The 27,407-nt window shown below is 33.2% G+C and overlaps 2 protein-coding genes across 3 annotated transcripts in view; one reads left to right on the forward strand and one right to left on the reverse strand.

The window, feature by feature from the left end:
- LOC110109996 (ABC transporter G family member 26) overlaps positions 1 to 8,817 on the reverse strand; it is an 11,403-nt gene extending 2,586 nt beyond the window's left edge. The window contains exons 1-6 of the mRNA XM_020841263.2: positions 8,689 to 8,817; positions 7,190 to 7,452; positions 5,561 to 5,716; positions 4,340 to 4,523; positions 3,823 to 4,101; positions 3,114 to 3,398 (exon numbers count right to left, since the gene is read on the reverse strand). Coding sequence (XP_020696922.2) covers positions 3,114 to 3,398; positions 3,823 to 4,101; positions 4,340 to 4,523; positions 5,561 to 5,716; positions 7,190 to 7,452; positions 8,689 to 8,817 — 1,296 coding nt within the window. The remainder of the gene's footprint in view (positions 1 to 3,113; positions 3,399 to 3,822; positions 4,102 to 4,339; positions 4,524 to 5,560; positions 5,717 to 7,189; positions 7,453 to 8,688) is intronic.
- Positions 8,818 to 15,619: 6,802 nt separating this feature from the next.
- On the forward strand, positions 15,620 to 26,438 carry LOC110109994 (probable RNA-binding protein ARP1). 2 transcript variants are annotated; one of them, XM_020841261.2, is made up of 8 exons: positions 15,620 to 16,182; positions 16,302 to 16,425; positions 19,154 to 19,283; positions 19,781 to 19,817; positions 19,919 to 20,153; positions 20,538 to 20,663; positions 20,804 to 20,879; positions 25,982 to 26,438. In XM_020841261.2, exons 1-6 carry the CDS (start codon positions 15,943 to 15,945, stop codon positions 20,633 to 20,635), a joined length of 864 nt encoding a protein of 287 aa, XP_020696920.1. In that variant the 5' UTR covers positions 15,620 to 15,942; the 3' UTR covers positions 20,636 to 20,663; positions 20,804 to 20,879; positions 25,982 to 26,438. The 2 variants fall into 2 exon arrangements, with proteins under 2 accessions (XP_020696920.1, XP_028557137.1); XM_028701304.1 differs by having other exon boundaries at positions 20,547 to 20,663.
- Positions 26,439 to 27,407: the final 969 nt, after the last annotated feature.

Consider the following 27,407-nt stretch of genomic DNA (forward strand, 5'->3'; position numbering starts at 1 on the left):
CCAAAACGGTTATATTTCAACAATCATCAGATTGAAAAGCATTAATTCTCCAACGAAGACAAAAATATCTATAATCTATAAATCAGAGCCATAGCTGCAAGATCCATATTTCATTCCATTGATGTACAGATTTATAGTGTCAAATGATGGTGAACTTTGAAGACTTCGGCATCCCTTTGCTTTGGCAATCATAGAGGAGATTTCCTATACTTGTACTTTCAGAAGAAGTCTAATCCATGATGCATGAAAGATACCTGCTTCATCCACCTCATGAATCTGGGCAGGTGCTGTTCAAAATTTTTTTTACAGAAGTATGAGATTTTAATTAAGTGTTTTCAAATCATTCAAATGAACTTATTAAGAGTTTGTTTGGGGCATTTAAGTCTTGTTTTGCTTTTAAAAACTATTTTCTTAGACTTCGTTTGGGACGGCTTTTTTATTGTTTTCTTAAAGCAGTTTTCTAGTAAAAAATTAAATATTTATACTAAAAAGCTGCTTTAAACGCAGTAAGAAAACTGTCACAAACGAAACCTTCATCAGAGTTTCAAAAATGCTTCTTAAGAAAAAGCTTTTAAAAGCAAAAATTAAAAAAAGATGATGCAAAGCTGTCTTACAAATAGACATTATTTTTCACAACTACTTTTCTTATCATGAAAATAGTACTTGTAAAAGTTCTTCCAAACAACCTAAGAAAAGTGTTAATTTTAGTCATGGCTATGCATAATGAATTATAAATTGAAAATAGGGATCTAAATGAAGAATATAGTTTTAAAAGTTAAGACTTATATTTTTCTGTGATTATGTAATAGAAGTATCCATAGAGACTAAAGAAAGAAAGAAAATATAAAAATAAATGAAACTAGCTTTGTTGTATGATCACATTAGACAATAAAGAAAGTCATATGATTAATGAACAATTAGAATGACAATAATGAGAGCTTTAAAAGGATTAAGGCAAAAATAAGAAATTAATTAAAGAATAGCTATATAGAGGCGGTCTAAATAATATCTTATAGAAAATTATTGAAAAATAGACTTATGCTTCGTTTGAGATGCTTTCTTACATTTCTTAGAGCATTTCTAGTAAAATTTTAATTTTTATACTAAAATGCTGCTTTAAAAAGTAGTAAGAAAAGTAGGCCAAATGAAATCCTAATAATTGGATATTATAATGAGAGAGAGAAAATGTACTAATAAATCAAGTAGCTTGAGCTAATGTTGAAGTTTATAAAGAAAAAAAATAGATCAAATATAACTAACATATAGGTTGTGAAAAAAATCATATAAATTTGATTTAGCGTCTCATGGAACATTTTGCTATGACATAAGAGAGAATGAAAATGAATCAAAAGCAGGTCCCAAATATTTGGAATATGGCTACTGATGAGAATAAACTCTTAACCTTTTGCATCACCTAATATCTGTTAAGTCTAGTAATTAAAAAAATGCCTCTTTGTAATATAAGAAATAAAAAAAACACAAGACAATTGCCTATATATTGCTTCTAGTTACAAAAAGAAAGCAGAAATGCAATTATCAATACCTGAACATAATAGCCTCCAGTGAGCAGAAACAACATTACACAAAGAGGCCATAAATCCTGCCTCTTTTTACATATAGGTAGCTGCTCCGAAAGCTCTCCTGTTTCCCTAAAGACAGGCAAATATAAAAAAAATTGAGAATTTTGGTTCCATTTCCCGCTTAAAATAAAATATATTTAAAACATTTAAGCTATTTTTTTCCAAGTTACACATCATAAGAAATTCATATATTTTTATTTAAAATGATTCTTTAATTATTCCTTACAATCTAAACAGTAAGAAGAAGGCAAAAGGATACTCGCAATTTACCTGGCTTGTGACAACAATAACAATATAGCAAATAGCGTCAGAAAAATGAGATGCTGATCTTCTCAAATCCACCATGAAGTACAAATGAAAGAAAAATGGTAGGATAAAAATATGGGCTATCATGTCGCAGAGAGTACTGGAAACATGTACACACTTAGTTTATACATATCTGCTTTTTCTCCTTCACCAAATAAGCCTCTCAAAGTGGAAATACATATACTGCTCCAAATAAAGCAGAAGATGTCCAAAATATGCATAGGTAGAACATTAGCCCAACCTACAAAAAAAAAAAACAAAAATCTTCTGCTCAAATCCCACTCTTGTGCAAGTTTCTAGTTGCGGCACTTAGTAGAAATTCAATTAGTAATGCACAATGACTGCAGGGTAAGACAAGCAAAAACACAATGTAGTGTCAAACAAATACATGCCTTCCGATGATCCGGTTAGGAAAGTTGAGGCAATAGATTTGACTTATGTTAAAAAAAGGCAGAGATTGACCTAAAAAGACTTGATTAGAAAATATTAGAAATGATATTTCTTTATTAGATTTAAATGAGAATTTGATTTTTAACATAACATAATGACGAAAAAGGATTCATGTAGCCGACCCCACATAGTGGGACAAAGGTTTGATGTTGATTTAGTGTCAAACAAATGCTGCCGTTCTAAATCAGCTTTACCTTAAGCCATATCAGGGGTACAAATTTAGTTCAAACTCGCTCAAAATTTGAGTCATTTTTTTCAAAGTGAGTTGAGACATGAGCCGGATTTTGGCTCAAATTTTTTTTTTGCCTATTTAGACCTAGGTTGGATTTCTGAAAATTTAATTTGAATAAGCTAAAACAAATATATTAACTGTATATATTATGTTTTATTAAAAACATTTTAATTTTGTTTTGATTTAGTCATATTAATTCTCTTTTTTTGGCGAAAAATCAGATGTAATCATATTTATACTATGCTATTTAGTTTCAAGTCAGTTCTAACTGGCACAAATTTGTGGAAATAATACCATGCGCATTATGTATTAAACATTCCAACATAAGTTAAATTGATTCTAAGTCATGACAAAATTTATTCATTATGAGTAGAGAATGATTAGCTCGAATAGCAATCCAACTTCAAGTCAAGCTGAACTTAAAAAATTTCAGTACCCTAACTCACTCAAATTTGGTCGATGCCACCACAAATCCAGGCACAAAAAGGTTGCTATGCATATAAACATTTTACTTCATATAAAGTTCCCAGCACAGTATATGATACCTGATCTCTGAGTTGCGCCTCACTTCCTATTTTAGATTTCCACCATAGAAGGCCAAGAAGAACTGCAACTCCAACAGTCTGTAAAAGTCTCAACTTGTCCAAATAGTCCATGCTTCTTTTCCTGAATGTTCTCTTGGATATTATCAAGAACTGCTCAATCCATCCTATTGTCCAATCCTTCTTTACTAAAATTGCCAAACTCAGCTGCTTCGGTATGGTGCTGTTCTGATGACTCTCCTCTCTCTCGTTGGTTTCTATATCTGATTTATACTTTAATTGTAGAAACTGTTTCATTCATCAAAACAAAATGTTAGCTTTAACTTTGAAATAAATCAACTTTAATTTGATTCCTGCCTAACAGTAGTAAATGTAGATGGGAGAATTGCATAAAATTACCCATAGTTTAATCTCTTTCCAAAAAGGAATGGTAATTTCAAGAGCACCCAGGGAGTTACAATCTGCCCATCTTAAGAGAATTTTCATTCTCGAAATTCCTAAGTAGTTTACCTTATTTTATAAATAAAGACTGCTTTATTGTGCAACCTTAGAATTATCATTAGAGTAATAACCAATTTGTGTGCTAGAGTTTCATAATAAGCTCTGGTAATAGTACGGCAATTTACAACAAAATTTGGTAGCAATAACAAGATTTTTAATAAACTCCAACATATCCAGAGTTAGCTATACTTTCTCAAGGTAGATTTGTCACCTTAATGACTTCCGTCTCAAAATCTTGTGGATTCAGCGATTTTCTAAGATCTTCGGGTATCTTGATATCGTTAACTTGACCAGTTGCAAGATCTAATAAGAACTCTGCAGGGTTCATGGCAATCTCAGGTACAAATCCTAGTGAAGAGAAGTACCACACAGAGTCACATGCCTTGCCATGGTATATAGGGTATCCATCTGATATAAGCAAAAGTTTGTCGAACATGTAAAATATCCGGCTTGAAGGCTGATGAATGGTAGTAATGATTGTTCTACCAGCCTGCAATTCAATTCGAGTAAATTTTCGATTAACTATACATTTGCGGTTTAATGGGTTTGATTGAGTTTCTTCCTTCTTGTAAAAGAGAGGTTGAGAAGCTGTATTCAGAAAGCCATTTTATGTAGTTGCAAAAACTCATTCTAAAAGCAGTTTTTTCAAAGCAAATTAATTGTCAGACATTTGTTTGCGCAAAGTACTTGAAATTAAAGAAAAAGAAGTTGCACTATTTTGAACTTACTTTGGCAAGGCTCTGAAGAACTAGAAGGAGCTTATTTGCAGAAGCGGAATCAAGGCCTGAGGTTGGTTCATCTAAGAATAAGAGGGAGGGATCAACAAGGATTTCATACCCAATGCTAGTTCGTTTTCTCTCTCCACCTGATATTCCTCTAACAAATGCTCCCCCAACTTTAGTATGACGACACCTGTGCAAGAATACACAAGATTTATGCGTGTTTTGTCTATGTACTTTTGTATATTATCATGGACAGAACATCTAATAGAAATATTTGACACAATAATCCATCTGTCGAAGACATAGAGCCATAAAGATCTCTGTTCATTTTGTGTGTCAGCTAACGTAATAACCGTTATATTCATAAAGGCTCTATAATATGTGCATTAAGCAGTATAGTTGTAAATATTTGTACTTTAGGAATATAATTATAGATTCTCAGTTAGTCTAGATTTGATTGTTGAAATTACTTAAATATTACCCTTTATTAGGGAAAATTTGTGTGCTAAAAACCGCTTTAAGAAGCAGTAAGAAAGTTGTCCTAAACGAAGCTTATGTCTATTATTTTTTCTACTATGATGAAAAATCTACGTGAGAGCAAGCAGTCAAATCAATATGATATCATATCCTTGTGTGAGGGGAAGGAGTCTGGTTGACATGATATTAGAACCTTTTGTGTGAGATCAAAGAGACTGAATGAAATGATACACATTAATTTCTCCATGATGTAATTGTAGCTAATTTGTTTAGCAATCTACATAAGTAGAATTCTTTTGATAATCTCCAAATATATTATCACTGAGTTCTTTCGGATTTCTCCAAAGATCTTAGCTTCTTCGGCTGATCTTAGCCTTTTGTTGCCTCTATTTTTCGCATTAGAGAATTTTTTTGTTATTCTCTGATTCCTAGTCTCTCTTAGTCAGACATTCTGACTTCGACAAAAGATGATTTTTCATGCAATTAAGATTACGGTGTTTATTCTTTTTATTTATTTCCATATTAACCATTCAAAATAAATTTTACTTAAAAAAAAATTATATAAAAAGATTATTATATGTAAAGCAACCAATATTTTGTCATTTCGAGGTAACTATGTATTAAACTAGAAGTTTGGCATCTCCCTAGAATTTGGTTACAAGTTTCAAGTTCCATTCATTTCCTAAGTGAAGATCCAATGTTCATACCAATCCTGAAATTGATGTAAGAAAATAAAAAGGTTACGATCACCTCTCCAAGCTGAGTTGCTTGATGATGGCATCTGCCTTTGAGTACTTGTGCTGCCTTGTCATGTTCTTTGGGAGCCTCAAGAAAGCAGCAAATACTAGGGTTTCCTCCACTGTTAGCTGGGGAAAGAGAACGTCATCTTGTGTTACAAATCCAATCCTGTGTTGTGCAATTCAAGTAGAAAGCATTACCTATGAGTAAATATATAGTGTAGAAACGAGCATTATAGAGGAGTAAAGGACAAATAAAAAAGGGAACAATAGGAAGAAATAGAAGGCAAATCGCAGTGAAAAACTTAGAGCCAATCAAGCAACTTTGGCCAAAGACAAATGACAGTGTTTTGGGAATCATTAGCGGCCTAAGCCAAAACAAGCATCATCATCATCACTATTATTAATTTTTACCAAAAAAATTATTGATTTATGAAGTTCAATTCTCCATCATTTGAATTAAACAAAAGTAAGCAAGATGATTCTATGGAAGATCTAATCCAAATTGCAAGCTTTCATCTTAGTAAGAGAGTACGTAAGATCACCCAATTCTAACCAAGAGAAGGATCATTGATTGTAGAAGGATCATTGATTGTAAATACTTGCTTTTTGTTGAAAGAAAGTGCTACATAGCTGCACTAACAAGCTCATGCACAATTAATGTTAAACCATAACTTAAATATGTATATATATATAAAGCTTGGTTTTGCAATCATCAACATCACACCTTAATAATATAAAAATAACAAATGATAATTTATGAGTAAAAATTTAATGAAATGACTAATTTGTGATCCTAACAAAAAAAAAATTGTCACTATATCAATACTTGTATGACAATGCATATGCTATAGTAGATGGACCTGATAAAACTAATTAAATTAACATTCTTTATCTTGAAGGTGTGAGTCATTTTTTTCCTATATCAACAATATCATCACCATCAATGTAAACAACAACAAAAGTATCATCTATGACCCAAGGATCATATTTCATGCATTCTTGTTTAGTATGGTGTCAATTTGGGTTGTTTGGGTCCAATTTGAAAATGACCCAACATAAATATAACTAAGCCAAACCCAACTCACTTATTAAACAGGTAAAAAAATCTCACCCCACACTCAACACAATCGAACCCAAACCCAATTCGATATAATATGAAAAAATATTAACGTTTTGAGAGGTTAGTATTTACTTGACCAAAAAGGATATGATTACCCAATTTGGACACGACGATTTAACATAAATAACAATACTTTAATAAGTTTTTCATAACAAAAAATCAAATAGTTAATGTATCATTTTTGGGCTGACCTAAACTCAACTTATTTTTTTTTTGAGTTACTTAAGCTAACCTTAGCATGACACAATGATTTGACCTGAACCTTGATCTTCCATTTACATTGTCTATTTTTTCCCTTTATAATCTTTCAACATAAATTTTTATTTGTCTAAATCTACTTTATCCAACCTATCATCAATATATCCTACTTCAACAAGCCCTCAAATCCAAACACTCCCAATTTAACCCAAACACTCCCAATTTAACCATTGTAATTTTATCCTACATCCATCTTAAAATCCTCACTCAGATTCCTTTCATTACAACAAAAGAACGTAAGAGTGCTGGTGAATAACCTACCTGCGCTTGAGAGCAGGAGTGTAGGGAGTATCGTTGTAAGTGACAGCGCCGGAGACATCACCGCCGGCATCCAAACGGCCGGCGAGGATTTTGAGAAGAGTTGTCTTGCCGCTGCCCGAGGGGCCCATTAGGGCCAGGATCTCACCGGGGCCCACGCTTCCTGATATGCCCTTCAGTATGCCCCGCCTGCTTCTATCGCTGCCCATCGCTTTTCTTATCGTGCTCTCCGATCCCACGGCAACCGTGTATTCCACGTCAGCAAACTGTCCAATAAGAAATTAACACATATTATTTTACAAATAACCCTTATTTAAATTTTTATTTAAGTGATTCCATTTTATTTATATTCTTTTCTGATTTCTTTGGGATAACTTCTTCACTATTTTTAAAGTAAAAAAAAAAAATTTATTAAATTGCTTTAAAAAATATTAAAAAAGTTATTCCAAACTAAATCTTAATAAATGAACCTAATTTTTAAAGATTTTTTTATTGATAATATTATTAATTAGAAAAATTTGTAGCAGGGCATTAAATAATATTTTTTAAAAATATTATTAATTTTTAATAGATATTCATAATTTTAAATTGTAAAATTTAAAGTAGATATAAATTAAATATTTATGTAAAAATAATATTTATGCAAATATCAAAATATAAAATATAAAACTTTGTATGTTCAAATATGAAGAATAAATCTGAATAAGAGATCTGATATTTTTGAGAAATTATTATTACATATTGATAGAAACATTAAGATAGATACAAATAGCCAATCAGAAGTCTCTGCACATTTGTGTATAGATTTCTGATTGATTGTTATATGTTGAATTTATGCATAATGATTATGTTATATTTTCATGCAGTAGAGATAAAGAAGAATATAATTAAATTTATTATATTAATTTTGAGATTAGTGTAATATAAATTTTAGTATTATACTAATCTTAAACCAAATCCAATAACTATTAAACTCATCCTGATTAGAGGTGTCAACAAATGATTTGATCCGTCAACCTGACCTAAAAAATTTAGGCTCGAATTGAGTCTTTTAATAAATGGGACGGATTCAGGTTGGATTTTTCAGGCTGTTTATTAAATAGGAAGGGTTCGAGTTTATCTGTAAACTCATTTTTGAATAAAAAATGACCCGTTTAATATTATTTTTCTTTATTTTTTTTCCTTTTTTGTATAATCTTCTAATTTTTAATCAATATCTTAAACTTTATTATTACTAAGTTATTTTTAAAAAAAAAACTAAAACGGGTTGACATGTCGGGTTCAGGCCATTCGATTTGCTAATAAGACATGCTCATGACATTTTTTACCCGTTTATTAAATGGGTCATGTTTGAATTGACTGTATTCAGGTCATATAAGTTCAAGTCGAATCCGAATTTAACCTGTCATCTCATTCTGATACCCAAATATTGATCAATATATTTTATATGAGAATACCATAATGCAATAAAAAAATAAAAATAAAAAAATAATAAAGAGAACCTTTAGAAGGATGGGAAGAGGCTTATTCAATGAGTTGGAAAGAAATTTGGAGTCTTCTTCCCCAACACCAATCTCCACACCATCCTTACCCCTTCCCTGCCTTGAAGACTGATCCAATTCCAACTCCATTGCGAACTCTCTCTCTTCTCCACAGAAAGCTTTCGGGTATCCCTTCTCTTTCTCATATACTACTAAGCCAACTTTCCTCAGAGCTCCTATAATGGCAAAGCAATCAAGCAAAGCTAACCAGTCAACTACAAGAAACCAAGAAACCCTATTTAGTTAACCCATCAGATGCTTGTTTGGTTAGTCACAATATTCCAGCTTGAAGAAGAGAAGAAGCTTCTCCAATATTATTTTGGAGATAACTAATTAGATTATTATTATTCCTAAATCATTAGAAAATTTGCCATTGAAATCTTAGAGTTCATTTCAATATGATAGTCAATTTGATTAAAATTTAGAATAATTTAATAATTTTATTATAAAAAATAAAATATCATACAAAAAAAAATTAAGAGATAAATGCATTTATAAAAGCAATTTGAAATAGATGTTAGTTTTTGTCAATTGAGAGGATGGAGAATAAACATACATATATATATATATAAGCACTTTTTTCAGATATTTGAGAACCCTATTAAGCAATGAAGAGGCTTACATCATTTGCTTTATGGTTTTCAAACTTAGGGTCCAGCCTAAAAATCAATCATAAGAATAATACCTTTTTTTTATTATTAATAAATTTCACAACTAGAAATTATTTAAATGGATAAGGTCCACAGTGGGGTCCATCTCTCAAAGTGAAAGAGAATATGTCTTCTCTCATATGGCCCCTATTTTGCATGATGGGTCAAGTTAGGTAAAACGAAGGTGGGGTTTACAAATATTAGAAAGCTTTAGCATCAATTTGTAAGTTATATGATATGGAAGGTGACCTCTATATATGTTAAAATTATAATAGGGCCACCCTTAATTTGAAAATTACAAAAATTATCCATGTGAATTTATTGTTGACTTTAAAAGGATAATGAGATAGGTGTCCCTTTCAATAGAAAACTTTGGAAAGAGCTTTTGAGGAATGGCTATGAGTGCATTGTTGATTTTATATTAATATTAATGAGCATAATGGCTTTAGGAGATGAACCCTGCATAAGGTCTCTTTAAGATATATATATATATTTTTTTTGGCATTAGTGGGTGTCTATGTAATTTTAATTTTTTTTTTATTTTGTGATTTGTTTTTCTAAACATTGATGTAAGTTATCATGACTTATATTTATATATGAGATGCTATATGAATATACGATTATAATTTCATAATTATTAATTGACTATTGAGTTGGAAAATATTGTCTTTGTCTCCGTCTCTCTCAACTTATATATATCAGTGCTCATTTTATCTCTTCGGTCATTCTTCATCTCTTACTTATCTCTCACGTTCATCTTTTAGTTCTTAATTGTCTTCTTCGTTTTTGTTATTGCATTATTTTCTACTAATAAATATCTTATGTGCATTTAGATCAATAATTTTGTCTAGATAATATGTAAAGATTTATTTTATGAAGCTCGTAGATTGAAGATTTTGATAGGAAACTCATTGTATTCAAGATTAAGAAAAAAAAAAAAACCAAACAAAATCTATTAAATGATAAGAATATGTCAATAGGCTTTAAAATTTCATGCTTAGTGAGTTCTTCATGACTCATTTGAGGATATTAGAAGTCATCTTGGTTTATTACCCTTAGCATGCTAAAGCATTTAAGATCAAACACGACTAATAATTAATACACTAATCTTCTATTTTAAATATGCAATGATATATTAGTCATTCTACATACAAGTAATAATTAACAATCTTTATTATCGAGGATGATTATTTTTAAAGATGTTGAACAAAAAATCTGCAATTGAGAGAATGAAGGGAGGAGATTTTTGGATTCTTGTGGATGGAGATCTTCTACTTCTTCAACAATAACGAAATGTTAACAGTTTCAGTTCCATTGAAATGAGCATGCACATGTTGATGTTGAAGATTAACATGCTCTAAACGAGAGAGATATTCGACCTCCTCAGCATTATCACAGGCACTGATGTGTTACCATACACCTCACAATATAGACACTAGGCTGCTTGCTGTGTGAGAGTTAATTGTACTATGTATATACTATTTTTTGAGATTATACCAGATTTTTATTTCACTTGTTATATATTTTATCCATTGTTTCTTTTCTATATATTAAATTCAATGACTCTTACCAAATCCATAATCATTATTGTTTCTCCCTACAAAGATCATTGGAAATAAAGATAATGCAATATATATACCATTAATGATCACATTCAATTAATTTCACATAACATCAATAATGATTAAAAGGCATACAAATGTCCATGTCTAGGGATAAACAAGCTATAAATATCTAAAAAAAATCATGAATATATTAATCTTGATAAAAAATAAAACTCTAAAAGCATTTTCAACTTTTGTCCTATTGAGTAGCTTATACAGTTTTGACTGCTACTGTGTTTTAGTGGAGCAATATCAGATGTAATGCTTGAACTATCGTTGGAGTTCTTATAAGTTAAGTCTCTTTAAAAATTTATTTATCTTACTTTTCCTTGTCGATTGGGTACTAAGTTTGTTATAAACATCTAATATAAAATCATCTTCCATCTAATCCTCATAATGATAAATATGACATCATCTACACTAAACTTGTGTTTGTCACCATTGTCTAATTCAGGATTTAACATCTCATATAGAAACTCATGGCACCTCATTTGGAGGATTTAATGATCAACAAGGTGACTATCAAACTCTACATAATTCTTTCTTTTACAAGTTTTCAACTGTTGTCAGTTAGAAAGTCTAATGTCTAATTTCTGTGGGTCATTATGTCATTCACATGTAGTATGTATAATAACTTATCTTATGTTAATGTTCAGTGATACGTATAACATTGATACACTTCATTCGACTTAGTTGTAATCTTCAACGAAGTGTTAATTGATCGTAAGTCTAGGGGTGTTAAATTCTGACCCGACCCGAAACCGACCCGAAACCCGACCCGAACCCGACCCGAAAAATTTCGGGTTCTGGTCAACAGTTGTCGTTTGCATTACGGGTCAGGTTCGGATTTAAGTTTTTGACCCGTTTGCAAAACCGGGTCGGGTTCAGGTTGACACATAAACTCGAAATCGACCCGTTTTGACCCGGGAAAATGACTTGTCGCGTCATACCATGTCCGGCTGTCCCGTCGCATAACTCGCGTCACAAGCTTCGTGTCGCTCAGTCGCTTCGCCCAGTCACCACGGTTCAAGCAACTCCAGTGCTTCGCCGCTCCGCCTCTCTGTGTCGCCTCGACCACGCTAAGTCTGGCACTCCAACGTCCACCTTGGCCTCGCGATGCTCCGGCCGCACCGCGGTTCCGCCTCGACCACGCTAGTGTTCGAGTTGTTCGACGCTTAGAACAAAAGCAGGCCTCTCCGGCGCTCCAACTCGACCGTCATGCTGGACTTAGCGCCGTTAGCGGACCCGAAGCAGAGCTCAGGCATCAGATTTCACGGGTCGGGTCGGGTTAACACGTAACCCGCATGGGTCGGGTTCGGGTTGAAATTCTGGACTCGTTTGTAAAAACAGGTCGGGTTCGGATTGACCCGTTTAGGCCCGAGTCAACTCGGGTTCCACCCGAACCCGACCCGCCGATCCGTTTTGACACTCTTCTTCACCCATAGGTCCCCCCAACCTATTGAAAATTTCACTTACATTTCACAATTTCTCTCACAATAGTGTTCATACAAGATTACAAAAAGAAAGGTGACTGATACTCAATCTAATGGGTGTGAGTGAATTAAAAGCAAGTTCAGAAAGATGCAACTGGGCATGCTGCTAGTTCTCTACTAGACCTTAAATAGTAGCACCATTGCTTATTATGACTTAGGCTTCGTTTCAGACAACTTTTTTATTATTTCTTAAAATAAAATTTTAGTACAAATTTTTTAATAATTAACTACTAAACATGATGCATTTCCGATATTATATATCTAATATGCACTAAGATTTTGTTTGGGATAGCTTTATTACTATTTTCTAAAACAGCTTTTTAATTAAAAAAATTTATTGAACTAAACATTTTTGTACTAAAACTACTTTAAAATCAATAAAAAGCTGTCTCAAATAAAACCTAACAATTACTAGTGTTGCGTCCTGAAGTATTCATGACAATAGAGAAATATAAAGTTTAACGTCTTAACTTTGTACGAACTTCCAACACACAATCAGATAAAAAGAGAGGGTGCATCAATCTTAAGAGACACCAAGATTTTTACGTGGAAACCCTCTAAAAAAGGGGAAAAATCACGGGACCTAGCCCAGTTTGAATGAATCCACTAGTATTTGCAATTGATTACAAATGAGACCCTTTCTTAGGGCGAAGGCCTTGGCTTGATTTACATCATATGAAGTACATTACAAGGCGGGAATACAAAGTGTCACTGTAGACGTATTCACTTGGTTGGAAGGGACATAGTCGGTGGGGGACGGAGGTCGAAAGGACTATAGTCGGTGGGTGACGTAAGTCAGAAGGACTGTAGTCGGCTGGCGACGGAGATTATAAAGATCATTATCTGGCGACGGAGGTTGTAAAGACTTTTGTCTGATGACGGAGGTCGAAAAGACAACGTCAGGTAGAAGTCCAACGTCAGATAGAAGTCCAACGAATGTCCGATGACGGACAGAAGTCCGACATCGGGTAGAAGATCGACCGAATTTCGGTGACGGACGAAGTCTGACGTTAGGCAGGAATCTGGTGACGGGCAAAAGTCCAACATTGGATAGGGATCCGACGACGAGTGGAAGTCTAGTGTCAGATAGGAATCCGCCGACTGGCGCAAGTCCGACGTTGGGTAGAAGTCTGTCGATGGACAGAAGTTTAGCGTCGGATAGAAGTCTGAGTCAAATTTGTTATTTTGGGTTCATATTTCTGAGATGTTCAGTTCGACTTTAAGTTTGCTAAAATCAGAATTCAAATGGTCTCCAATTAATTTTTGAAGTTTCCAACTTGATTCTCTCTTGAGATTCGTGCTTGATCAAGATAAATTTTTGATTATATATCAACTAGAAACCAAAGTCTCAATAGCTGATGGAAAGTCATTTGAATGAATGATAGTGAAAAGCCGGTGCCTTAAACATGACAAATTTTTTTATCTCTATTTATGAAAAGGGGGTCCCACATTAATATTTAGAGGATAACATATCACATAGTAGGCATCTAATAATTTTTTAATTACAATGTGCTTTCTTCTCCAATAATTACACAGTTAAACGATATGAAAAAAATCATGTGTTTGATATATAATTCTTTTTTAATTATATATTTATCTAAAAAATTACCTAAAAATTAATTAATTACATAGGTTTTTTAAATCATGTCCTTAAAAAATATTTAAAATGAATATTTCTTTAGGAAAATTTACCTAGAAAGATTAAATAATGAATCAAATTTAAATGTTTCTTAAAAAATATTTTCTCAAACTTCTCAAATAATTTATAAATTCAAAAAACCATTAATAAAAAATGGATACTCATTTTACTAAAAAATAAATATATAAATAAAACCAGTCACTCATCCAACGGGCGACTTGATGCCCGATTGGATTAAAAAAATTAACAATAGCCACTTGCCAGTTTAATGGGGGACTAGTCCTACTTTTTTTTTTATTATTTCTTTTAAATATTTTATTTTTAATATCTATTATAAAAATTTAATTGCATAGAGGGGTCCACCTCTATGGTACTAAACTCAAAATATTATCGAGTACATTGGTAGGGAGCTTTGGCTACCGACTAAGAGGTATTGGGTTCGAGTCTTGTGTATGCGATTTATGTGTGAGTCTGCTTTAATTGGCCTAATTATTCCAAAAAAAAAGTTATCTGGTTCCATGTTGGTTTATACCTTAATGCCTTAGTGACTAAGCTTTATAATGTATGTATTGGCCGTAATCGTCGATCAAATATTATATGAATTAGTTCCTCAAATTTCATATATTTTTCCATACTTTTGAGGCAATTATTTCTATAATAACTGATAGAATTATGAAAATAATCATGACTAAGCCTTGAAAATTTGTGTAAATCTACCATACGATTGTTTGATTGCCTGAAAAATGAATGCAGTTTAAAAAGGATGTAATGTGAAAGAAATGTTGTGTAAAAGAATATTATGGAGTTATTTAGGGGCGTTGGCCCACGGGAGGGAGACATTATTTTGTGCGGACGTCAAATATTGTTCGGAGATCAATCAGAATGCGTCACGTAATCCCTTCGCTCGGTACCACGTCTCGGTACCACTTACGTGTCTAACTGTCTGCACCTGATTCATCTCCAGACATAATTTTCAATGCCCCCATTGAAAATTATGGTTCTGCCCATGAGTACGACTGTTTGGTTGCCTGAAAAAAGAATGCAGTGTACAAAGAATGTAATGTGAAAGAAATGTTGTATAAGGGAATATTTTGGAGTTATTTGGGGGTGTTGGTCCACGGGAGGGAGAAATTATTTTGTGCGGACACCGAATGATGTCCGGAGACAAACCAGAATGCGCCATGTCACTCCTTCGCTCGGTACCGCTGACGTGGATGCACCTGGTTCGCCTCCGGACTTAGAACTGTGTCTGGTGTCCACACATAATAATTTCTCGGTAGGAGTATGATGACGTTGATGGGCGATGGTGATAATGATGATGTGTTTGTAGTATATTTGGAAATGGTATAAATCTAAATAATTTCAAATACACTCAAATACATCATCTGAGATATTTCAAATACACTCTTTTTTATATTTATATTTATTTTATTTAAAAACAAATACCAAAAAATATAAAATTCTATATTTAAATTAATTTACATTCTAAATTCAGCAAATCAAACAGCACTAACAAACCCCCTGCATTTGGATGTTTTTTGTTTTTCGGAACCCTTATGTAATTTATATTGACATTCTCTGCTCTCTCCTCTCGCCTCTTCTCTCAACTTCCAGCGAATTCGCATCTCTCACCGTCGTCTGTCATGATTCATGATCTTCTTGAAATCCATACCTTGTTTGCCTCAATATCATCCCCCGACGACATAAATCTGATGCGTCGCTCTTATATGATCTAGGGTTTTCTAGTTCGTTATTCAATTTCTCAGTTTCTAAATTGCTTTTTGTATATTCTGTTCAATACGTTCCTCTTCTGTGTGCGGTGCAAGTCTATGGCATATTACCCACAGGTGCCTGGCTCGGCATCGGGATCGGGATCGAGCTCAAGCCCTCGGCTTCATTTCTTAAATTCTCTCTTTGGCGATACCACCTATACGAAGGTGTTCGTGGGCGGATTGGCGTGGGAGACGCAAAGCGAGACGCTGCAGCTCTATTTCGAGCAGTTCGGGGAGATTCTTGAGGCCGTTGTCATCTCTGACAAGTACACGGGGAGGTCGAAGGGATATGGATTTGTGAGTCAAATATGGTCCTTTTTTTGGTTGGAAATAGTGGAGAAAGATTTTATCCTTTATTTTCGTAGTTTCAGGTGACTTATATTGGTTTTTATGATGGATTTCTATGGAGGATGTAGGTGACATTTCGGCACCCTGAATCTGCAACTAGGGCTTGTGCCAACCCGAACCCGATCATAGATGGAAGGCGAGCTAACTGTAATTTGGCTTCATTTGGTCGGCTTCAACCTGCTCCACCTTATGGTATGCCTCTTTTGATTTATTGCTTGAGTTATTTGTGTGATAGCATCTATTCAATCTGTTATTTTCTTGGTATGTTTGATACTTTTTTCCCCTAACGGATTCCTTTAGTTTTGCATTTCATTTATCTTTAGTGTATTGTATTTGATTGATTGATTCATTCTGAAATGTTTTTCATTCATATGCATGTCACAAAAGAAATTTACATTGGACCTTTCTGAATTTTGATGATGATGTGTAGTTTTTTATAGCCAATTTTATGAATCCTAATTCTTCATTAATTTTTGTTTTGTTTTGCATGTGGTGTTAGCTCAATTGTAAATATTTCTCATATATCTGCTTGTATTATGATAGTTTTGTCGCTCCTACATAGGTTACAACTGAAGAATTTTCTTGTATCCTTGATAATTGGAAAATTCACCTTCTTGCTATGCTCCTTACTCTGAAATTTATCGTGACTTTGCACATGGGACCCAAACTATAACAGCTTTCGTAGACTGTATAAATATTTTTACTTTGTCTTCGGTCACCATTGGTTATTTCATCTGATGCTTTATGTGCAGAAGTTGCCATGTTGGGATTCTATGGCTGATAATGCCACATATAATATTTGCATTCTAATTGTGGAAGTTGTTATCTCTGTTGGGGATGCTATTCAATGTTTAGCTATAGCGATGCTCAGCTTCCTCGTTGAAACATTATGGATTTCACGTGCAATTGGTCTTTTGGGATATGAACATTAGTTGATGCGCATTATGTGTTCATCGATTTTTAATTATTAAAATAAATCAAAGAAGATTGCACCTTTTATGATGTAAATGAGAAGAAAACTAGGGTTTGAGGGAGGTTAAATATTTTTTTTAAAGAATTGTATTGTAAAGAGGTACTCAAATAGCATTCATAAGTGTAGTAACTGTAGTTTGACCAAGTATTTTCGTCAAAGCTGATCTAAAAGTATTATGAGGTTTCTTATTCTTATCTAAGACATATTTGAGGCTTTGAAGGGGCATAACAAAATTTAATGCTAAAATGTACTTAATGTCATCTAGTCAAATCACTCTTTCCGTTGATGTTAATTTCAAATTTGAACCTCATACCAGTGGAGATAGGAAATTTTTCTGGAGGGGGCACAAATTTGCTTTTTAAAAAAGTATCATTAACATTATTCAATAGATATATGTATATGTATATATATTTTAAATTTTTAGAGGGGCACACATTGAGTATTTTTTTTGAAATTATATTTATAAAGATAATAATAAATGATATATAAATAAATTTTAAATTTTTGGAGGGGGGCACATGCTGATTTCAAAAAAAAAAAGTCTGGAGATTTTGAGGAGAGTAGACAAAGCGGTTGTGAATCATTTTTAGTTGATGTTTATTTTCAGGTATTCCAAGGATGATTGATATCTCTTGGTATAATTTTTGTGATTTGGTTGCAGATGCTGCATACCTGAGTTTGAACAAGTACTAGCTCCAAAACTTGTAACAAAAACTATCAGCTTCGCTAACTTAATTTGATGTGCTTGACATGTTTACATGATTGCATCTATTTTTTGGGTTTGAATGGAATCTAAGAGCTATGAGTGGCATTTGATTAGCTGTTCATTTTATCATATTGAGTGTTATTTTTTTTTTTATCATATTGAGTGTTATTTGTGGTTCAATCGTTAAATTTTCTTACACATTTCCTTTTTTGTGTATTTTATTTGATTTGAATTCAGATTACTCAAATGAGGTGATGTGTTAGTCTGGAGGAAGTAGTTGTAGGAAAATGCTTAATGCGGGATTTTAAATAAATGATTTATGAATAATCATCTTTGACTTTCCAACCTAACAATTAGCTGTCTGCATAATTATGTTAAACTAACAGTTTTTAAAGTTGTCCTTATGCACCCTGACAGTAGCTCACGGCACCCTTCATTGAGGCTCTAGAAAAGAATTTTTATAGCTGATTAAACGAATAAATTGATATTCTTTGACTTTATCTGTTCAGATATAGAACACATGTGAAGATACCAGCATTGAATTTGACCAATCCATAAGTAGCTTTGGAGATCTGTTATTGTCTTGTAAGTTTAGTTTTTCAAGGCCAATGCCATTTTCTCATCCCAATGTTATTGTTGTTTCCTTTTTCAATCTACTTTAAATGGCTGGACATCCATGAAGTGCATCTTATTATTGTTATAGTTCTTGCTTTCATATCTTCTGGCATCAACCATATTTCCATGCATTTCTTCTCACATAATCTAATTGATCATTCGGGTTACAGACATGATTATTGCTAAAGTAGGCTTGAGTTCCCAGATTTGAATATTTCAAGTCCCTTATATTAACTTCACGCTCATAGTTGTTTTGATATATATACATATATATATGGCTTTGGCGTTTAGTCGTTTACATCCAGTTCTGTTGCTGTGAAGATTTCCTGATCATCGGATACAAATATAGAATGGAGGATCACGTTTGTCCTGGTTGTTCAATCAGGAACTGAACCTTTCAATTTGCTTTAGTTTTAGTATCAGCATTAAATGATTCAAATGTCAGGCACCTCCTACAGTTGATTATTAAAGCAAGCTTTCTTGACATTTCTAATTCTGTTTTCCGCTCTTTAAGAATGAAAACTTGCTTCCAAATCAACTAGATTTTCTGAAGTTTTGTGTTTTGCGGGTAGGCGCCACGTTGTAATCTGATTGGTGTTTCATGTAATTTGACTTTTTTTTTGTAGCACACCCAAGGCCTTCTGGCCCTTACATAGGTGGTATTTCTATTCCACGAGGAAGTTATGTTGGAGGATCTACTTACCACCAATCGCTTCCTTACAACTACCAGCAAGCTATTCCATATCCTCCATATGGGTAAGTCAAGCGTTAGTGTTTTTCCTTTTTAGTGGTCAAATACTCATTTCATGTTAGTGGCATCTCAATGTTTTCTTAACAGATTTTCTTGAGAATGTTCTTTTTTGAATGAATTTACAGCTGTCAAAATGATGACATATTATCTCAAAGACTAACTATTTATGTGGAGTAGTAATAAAATAAAGAATAACTCACAGAAGAATACAGACCTTGTCCAATTAACTCTTGGTCTATCACGTGCATATTCTTTAATTAGAATGCAGAAAGGAAATATAGAGGTTATGTGAATAATTCTTTAGTAGAAAAAGAAATATGGTAGTGTAGGTTTGTATAGTGATGGTTAGTTCTTTGTTGTACTGAATTAAATCGAATATTGATTAACTAGTTCTGTGTTTTTGGAGGGATACTTGGAAAAGACTTTTTACATTTTAGTTAAAATCTGATCCACCTGCTCTTCCTTAATTTTTTTCTTAAATATGTATTGATTTTTCATCCAGGTATGCAGCATATGGACCAGAATATGTATATCCACAGGTTCCAAAGGCCGTTATGATTTGTTTTTTGCCTTTTTCAATTGAGCTTCGAAGTTTGTTTTGTACTTGTTCTCATTATTTGTGTACCTTTTTGGTTCACAGAATATCTATAATCCATATGGAGCGCAGCAATATGTTCAAGTGTTTGGTGTTCCTGGAGCACTAAATGCAACTATTTACCCTTACGGGCAGTTTGGCCAGCCAATTCCCACTGGCCAAGGTTTTGCAGCTGTACAGGGCTATGCAATGCCTGGCCATCATCTTTTGCAACCTGGCGGGCCTAACATAAATGGAGTTACAGCTCCAGCACGACCTGTAATTCAAGCACCGTTTTCAGGCAAGCTTCCTTATGCAATTTCATGGTCAGTTGGGGTTTTATATAACCTGGCCTCACTGTTAACAATGAGGTTAAATGTCATTTGTGGATTCTAGTCCTTCTTCAAGTAATGTTCTGTTGATATGAAAAATGGATCAAATATTTATACTTGCTTTAAACCATATAGACAAATACTTATGAAAGTATTAAAATAATGTTTTATGTATATTGTACTTGAAAAATGAGACACTTCATAAGTATGTTGAAAAAAACAAGGTCAAAGTCAGTAAAGAAGTATGCCTCAACTTCAAAATTTTGAATTGTGTTCTTCCTCTGTTTTTATTTTACATCGTATTTTGTTTACTTTTTTTTTTTTAATTTGATGTTCTTTACACTGGGTTCTAGGGGTTGCAGCTCCTGTTTCAGCTCAGCCACAGTTCCTTCTTCCTGCACAGTCGCCTCAACTTAGTGAAGGTAATGGATCAAATCACAAAGCAAGCTAGAGGAGCAGTTGGTGAACAATACCTTGAGGTGGTTATACCAGGATTTATTTTGGTGGTTTAATGTTTCATCCAATTTAATATATTTTCTCTTTTATTTATATATATACAGATGCGCACACATATATATTTATATATATTATTATTATATTTATATGTACATTGCCGCAGGACAAAGAACAGCAGCTTCGCTTGTTGAGTCACATACCTTTCTTGCTTTGCAATCTAGTATCTTCGATTTTTAGAGGTAAGTTTGATTCACAAATTCTGCTGGTGCTTTTGCTGTTTAATTCAAATTTCATTTGCAAGTTTTTTTTAAATGACTTTAATTTTAATCTTCTCATGTCAAACAATTGAAATATGCTGTTCAATTATTTTGATGTCCCTGAAGATGTCAGAAGAAACGTTAACTATCGCTCATGTTGCATGATCTATGATGAACTGTTATTTCTGTAGAAGGTTGTACCATATCCCATATTCATCAAATGCTTGATACTTCGATAGGGCATGTGGTGCAAACAGAGATGAGATTTGGATTATGGAAAGTATAAGGGAAATGATGGAAGCGGAAGAGAGTGAAGAGAAAAATATGGGAATTGCTGGGAAGGGGAAGAGAGCCAAGAATTCAATTTCAATCTATAATTTTTAATTGGGAAAGGGATCAAAATGGTTTCTTAACTCTTTGTGAAGGATTAAAATGGTCCCCAACTATATTAAAAGACCATTTTGATTCTTCAAGTCCTTAAAAAGGAATCAAAATAGTCCCACGACCCCATTGTGGGACTATTTTAGTTCTTCTAGTAAATTCAGAAGTTGGTAATTTCATGCCGCAATAAGTAGTTGATTTGCATCATGTCAAGAAAACTTAGAAGAGAGGTTTGTCGATGCATGGAGATCTTTAGGCATTTTATTGAACTAAATCAAACAAACTGGATCACCTATTATTTATTTAGCATTTATCTAGAATGAACATCCGACTAGAAGGTCGATGGTGTTTTCTTTGTTCTTTCAATGTGGGCTAGTAAATTCAGAAGCTTCAATATCTTGTTCTAGTTGGTAATTTCATGCCGTAATATAGAGTTGTTTACTTGATTTGCATCATGCCAAAACATTCAGGAGTAAAAAGAATGATTAATTCGATTTTTTTTATTGATGTTCTCGAGAATGTCATTCAGATCTTTAGAATGATTCTGAAGCTAAATTTCAAGCAAATCAGCTATTGGTGAAAATTTCTCTTAGTGGTGAAATCATCACTCCAAAGAAGGACAATGATGATTTTGGGATCTGTAGTTGGCAAGGATGTTGAGCAGACAGAGGATGTGTGAGGAGGGCTATAAAATGCGAGAGACAGGAGCTACAGTTGCAAATAGTGCGATAATTAAGTATGGAACGAAGAGGGCACGTGGGAAAGGACATAGAGGGAGCACGAAAACAAAGTGGGCATAGGTTTGCGGATACAAGTGGTCATAATTGAGAACGCCTGTGATTGGAAGTATGAGTGCGTGAGGCTTCCTGCAGTTGTGAGCAGCAAAGTCAGGGCAACACAGCCGGATTGTGTGAGGAAAGTGCAAATCTATGCATATTGATGAATGCTGGTGTGCCAATGTTGCGTGTAAAAGGATCAATGTTTTGATACCAAGTTTTTTGATGCAAATGAAGACATTTAGAAAAGGAGAAAATGAAGGGCAAATAATCAATGTAGAAGAAAGCAAATAGAGGGAGAGAAGGAGACAAAAGAGAAGGGGGAGGAAGTTAGGAATCCAATCTATAAATATAATCATTCCAGCTATGGAATGTTTATAAGGAAAATCATTATGTTTATAGAATTAAGGGTATCAAAATAAGTCTAAAATCAATATTTCCTAGCTCAAATTAAAACATAAACTTATCTCAATATCCATAAGGATAAATTTATATTATTAAATGGGAAAATAATTCTAAACTTAAACTATCATGCATATGAACGCATACCAAAATTTTGCATATTTTCTTAACAAGTTATTAGAATTGGTTGCAAGTTTCTGGTTCTCTAAATTGGTTGTGTTTATGTGAAATATATCATGACAATGTGTGTGGGTGCGCATTTGCTTGCTTGAGAGATGTTGTGAAGGGCATGCTGTGGAAGAGCGAAGGCCTAGGTCCAGGGGGTTCAATATCTTATCATGATAAATTTAAATTATTAATATGATGATTTAACTAGTCTAATCATACAAAAACTAGTAGAGTAGCCGGAAGAAAAAAAAATTAAAGATACATGCTACGTTGGCTGATGGGGATGTCGAAGATTCCTCGGACGACGGTGAAATAACATTTTCACCCTATTTTAAGCTGCTGCCATATAATCTTGTTGAAGCAAAAAAGTAATTTCAACCTTTATTGGTGAAAATTTTCACCGTCGGTCAGTTTAGCATTTCTTGATAAAAAATTCATCAACTTTTATGCAAGTACTCCAAGATACATGGAAGTACCCTTGAAAAAGTTTTATTTTTCGGAGGTGTTGTAAAATTAAGCTATTATCAAATTCAGTGAATACATTTCTCTCAAGGTAAGTAATTAAGCTATTCTATATCCAATGATCTCTCATTTTATTTTACAATCATATTAATTTTAGTATATTATCCTAATTAAAACAATTATAAAATAATTAAATTATATGTGAAGCAATAAATTAAATTTATATTAAAATTAACATAAAATAAAACTTTTTTCTTGAGGTAAGTAAGACTTTTTTAATAAATTAAATTTGTACTTAAAAAAAATCACTTCATGCTTTTATAAGACTTTCATTGTCCTTGAAAAAGATTGATATGAAAGTACTAATATAATTTATTAAATTATGAATTTGGTTTAATTAGAACAAAGCATTGAAAGAAAAATTATGACATCGGTTCTCCTTCATGCATCACACGATTCACACCAACTGAAAAATATGGTTGGCTGAGAAATGAAACTGAACGAGATTATGGGGAGTAGGGGTCGATTGCTATATTTAAGTTAGTTTCTAAGCTGTTCAAAGTGTTTACTTTTATTGCCTGTCTACGTCTGAGTAGATATGTACGTGTGTATCATTGATTTTGTGTTATTCGTTATATTTTGCATGTCACTATTCTAATGTTAATTATTCAAAAATACTTAATTCTTTTTAAATGTACGGAAAAGTGCTTTTATTTAAACTTCAGAAGTAGTGTACACATATGTTAGGGATAGTACGCATCTTTTTGAAAAAAAAACTCCTTTATGTCCCATTTTTTATCTTTTAAAAAATTTATTTTATTAAAACATAATTTATATTTTAATTTATTTTAAGTAACTTGTATTTTCCTATCCAAGTTCTAGAACCAAATCCCAATAAAGTCCGTTTAATACTCATTTCTTATTTTGCTAAGGGGCTATTTAGCTTGATTACATAAGAGTTTAAAGTATTTCAAATGCAAGTGTTTTGAAAATTTTGGTTTTAGTTGGATGAAAAAGGAATGCAAAGTAAAGTAAATATAGTGTAGACCATTCTAGCTCATTTTTTAGTTAAACCAAATTTGCCCAGTTTTAAGCGAGGATGGTTTACACTGCAAGCAAACTTGCTTGATTGCCGTCAGTCACCACCACTGACCACCATCACGGTCCTCGGCCGCCGCCACCACCTACCACCGGACACGACCGCCAACCCTCACCGCCAGCCACCACCCACTGAGAGCCGCAGGCCACTACCTGCTGGTCACCACTGTCGCTGATCATCACCACCACCGCCGCCGCCGCCATCCCTCCATCGATAGCCACCCTCCGCCAGCCACCACTGTCACCACTTGCCTGTCGCAACCATCTTTAAACGTTGCATTACATTTATTTTATTTCAAAAAAAAAAAAAATCACCTGAATTTACTTCACACTCATGAAAACAATTCCAAAGCAATCATTTTACAATGTATTCATTTTAGACTGCATTATTTTTATATTGCATTCATTATTTAGACAACTAAATAGCCCCTAAGAAATCATGCACTAAATTCATTTTATTTTAAACCAAATTAAAAAATCATTCACCTGAACTTACTTTACACTCCTTCAAATAACTCCAAAGTAATCCTTTTATAATGTATTCCTTTTTTGTATTGCATCCCTTTTATACTACATACCTTTTTTAGACAACCAAACAACCCCTAAGAATTTTTTTCATTCAGCCGTTTGGTTGTGATGTATAATGATCCTTTAATGTTAGATGATCCCGCTGGGTTTTAAGTAGATATTGAAGTGAAATCATTCAAAAGGGAAAAATAAAAAAACTGTAGTGCGTTAAGATAAAAATTGTACAACTTTATCATTGTCTGGAAAAAAATTTGCTCTCTTTTTTTAAAGAGCTGGCACAGGAAGCTGTAATGTGGGTGATGAAAGCCAAGTTTATGCAGCCTTAATCCTTTTAAGAATCAGTCATGAACTTTTTAAAACAATATGGATGCATTAATAGTAAGCAAGTAACCTTGAAGTTATTCCACCAGCAGGCTTACGTGAATTCTTACAAATATATATTATCTTCCAAGATTCTTCTTGTGCATCGTAAATCTATTATACTATTCTTGAGTAAAATTCTTTACATAGGTTTGGAAGCAACTTCACTTTTTTGGTGTTCTAAGGCTTTGTTTGGCATTGTTCTCTCTATTTTGCTATTCTTTACTATTCTTTACTGTATAGTATCATGTTGTGTTGTCCGAGTAAATAAGATGGACTGCTTAGTAAAATCATAACGGTTTTTATTGTTTCATAAAAAAATTGTTGCAAGATGTGAGTTCATAGAATGATCAAAATGGATATATTTAATTAATTAATTGATAAGATAGAAAAGCAAACATTTATAAATGTTTTTTTTTAAGGTACTATAAGTACCTTTCCAAGAAGGCTGTTTCTTAAGCCTTCATTTAACTGAATTTTTTCTTAAAGTTGTACTAAACTCCTTAGATCTGCATGTAGAAAAGAAGCGGAAAGCTAATAACAGAGTTTTGTCTCTTTAGCTTCCCTTCAAAGTTACATTTCGTTGTTTACTCCAGTAAACTAATAACAGATTCTAACTTGAACATCCTACGGTTTCTAGCTGTAAATTCAAAATTTTCTTTCCTTGGTTAACCCATTAGCCTAATGGCGGAGCCTAACTGTACATCCTTCTGTATTTCTTTCTCTACCTTCTCTTTAAAATCATATTTCCTTGCTCATTCCAGTATATATATAATTTTTTATCATTATTTATTATTTATTATTTTTATGTTTTTTTTTTTTTTAATTTTTTTATTGCTTATTCCAGTATATGTTTGTTTATGCCTGCCACATTTGATTCAGATTAAAAATGTCAGTAATCCTATACAGGTTGTACTTGTGATTGTTCACCAGAGTTACTTCATAGTGTCCAGTTTTGCTCCAAAGGATGGAGCTCAGAATGCAATGGAGCAGAAATATCTTCTGCTCTGTTGCCGTCAAGTAGTGTCTGTAAAAAGTAACGCCCACGCCCTGCTGTAGCTAATATAGCAGTGGAGCATGGACTGATGGATGCATATATTGGAGAATATAATGCATTTATTTATAGCTTTTAAAAGTGATTCTTTCCACCTCCAGATGGTCTCATCTGGTTGTATATAAATCTTCGATCGTTATTTTATTTATTTTTAATTTTCTTCATAACCAAAGTCATGTAGAGATGGTACCAATTGATTTAGTAGTAGTCTGTGTACTCAAAATAGTGTCAATCTGTACTTTTTCATTGCTGTATATGACTATCCTTTTCTGAAATGACATTGGCATTGATTTATATCTCCTTCAATAGCAATGTTAAGTGCATATAGTTTGCGATTATGACTTGTTTTATCTCTTGTGATTTTTAGTGATGATTGTTTCATGAATTTATATTTGAATATGATTACTGAAACCTGTGCTATGTACAAATTTCTGAAGTAATTGGTTGCTTAAAGTTTTCCTACAACAATGATATTTTAGATCTTGGTGGTGGATTTTGAATTCCTATAGGTGTATGCGTGCCAAAGGAGGGAGAAATTATTCTATGCGGAGGCTGAACGCAGAACGTCATCTGAAGACCAACTAGAATGTGCCACGTTAGTGGTACCAAGCGAAGGGGTAATGTGGATCATTCTGATTGGTCTCCGGACGGCGTTCAGCGTCTGCACAGAATAATTAATCCACAAAGGAGGAGCGAATGATAGGGGTTGTTAAAGAGGGTGGCTATGTTGCACCGATGTGGCTCATTCTGCGAGCAAAGGTTCTCTCATTTTCGAGATGGATTCGAGTCTCGATGGTATGGGAATATTATAAATTGCTAATCTTTCACTTGATGAGCCTAAATTATGATATTTATTGAAGATGATATGGAAGTTCAAAGACAAACCACCGAAGAAGCTAATCATATCATTCCTTCTATTGAATGGTTGAAACTTCGTGTGCTAAACAATTTATATTTATGCTTTTGTTGTTGTACTAACATTTAATGCTTACTTTTATCTTGATATTAGAAGCTACAAGGATACAAATGATGTTACTTTCTTTTTTTTTTTTGGTACTTTCAAATATTATGCTTTGAGTGCATGTGAGACCTCGTTCCCTTACTGTTTCTCTCTAGAATTTTTTTTATATTGCTTATTGCATTGCATCGATTATTGCATTGACTATTGATTGAATTGATTGATACTGAAAGACAAGTGGGAACCTGGTTGAACATTGGTTGGAGATTGATATTGACATGTACAGGATGGTGGGCCGACGGGCTGTATATGACTATCCTTTT

The sequence above is a fragment of the Dendrobium catenatum genome, unplaced genomic scaffold (assembly GCF_001605985.2).
Source record: "Dendrobium catenatum unplaced genomic scaffold, ASM160598v2 fragScaff_scaffold_1676, whole genome shotgun sequence".
In the NCBI taxonomy this organism is placed as follows: Eukaryota; Viridiplantae; Streptophyta; class Magnoliopsida; order Asparagales; family Orchidaceae; genus Dendrobium; species Dendrobium catenatum.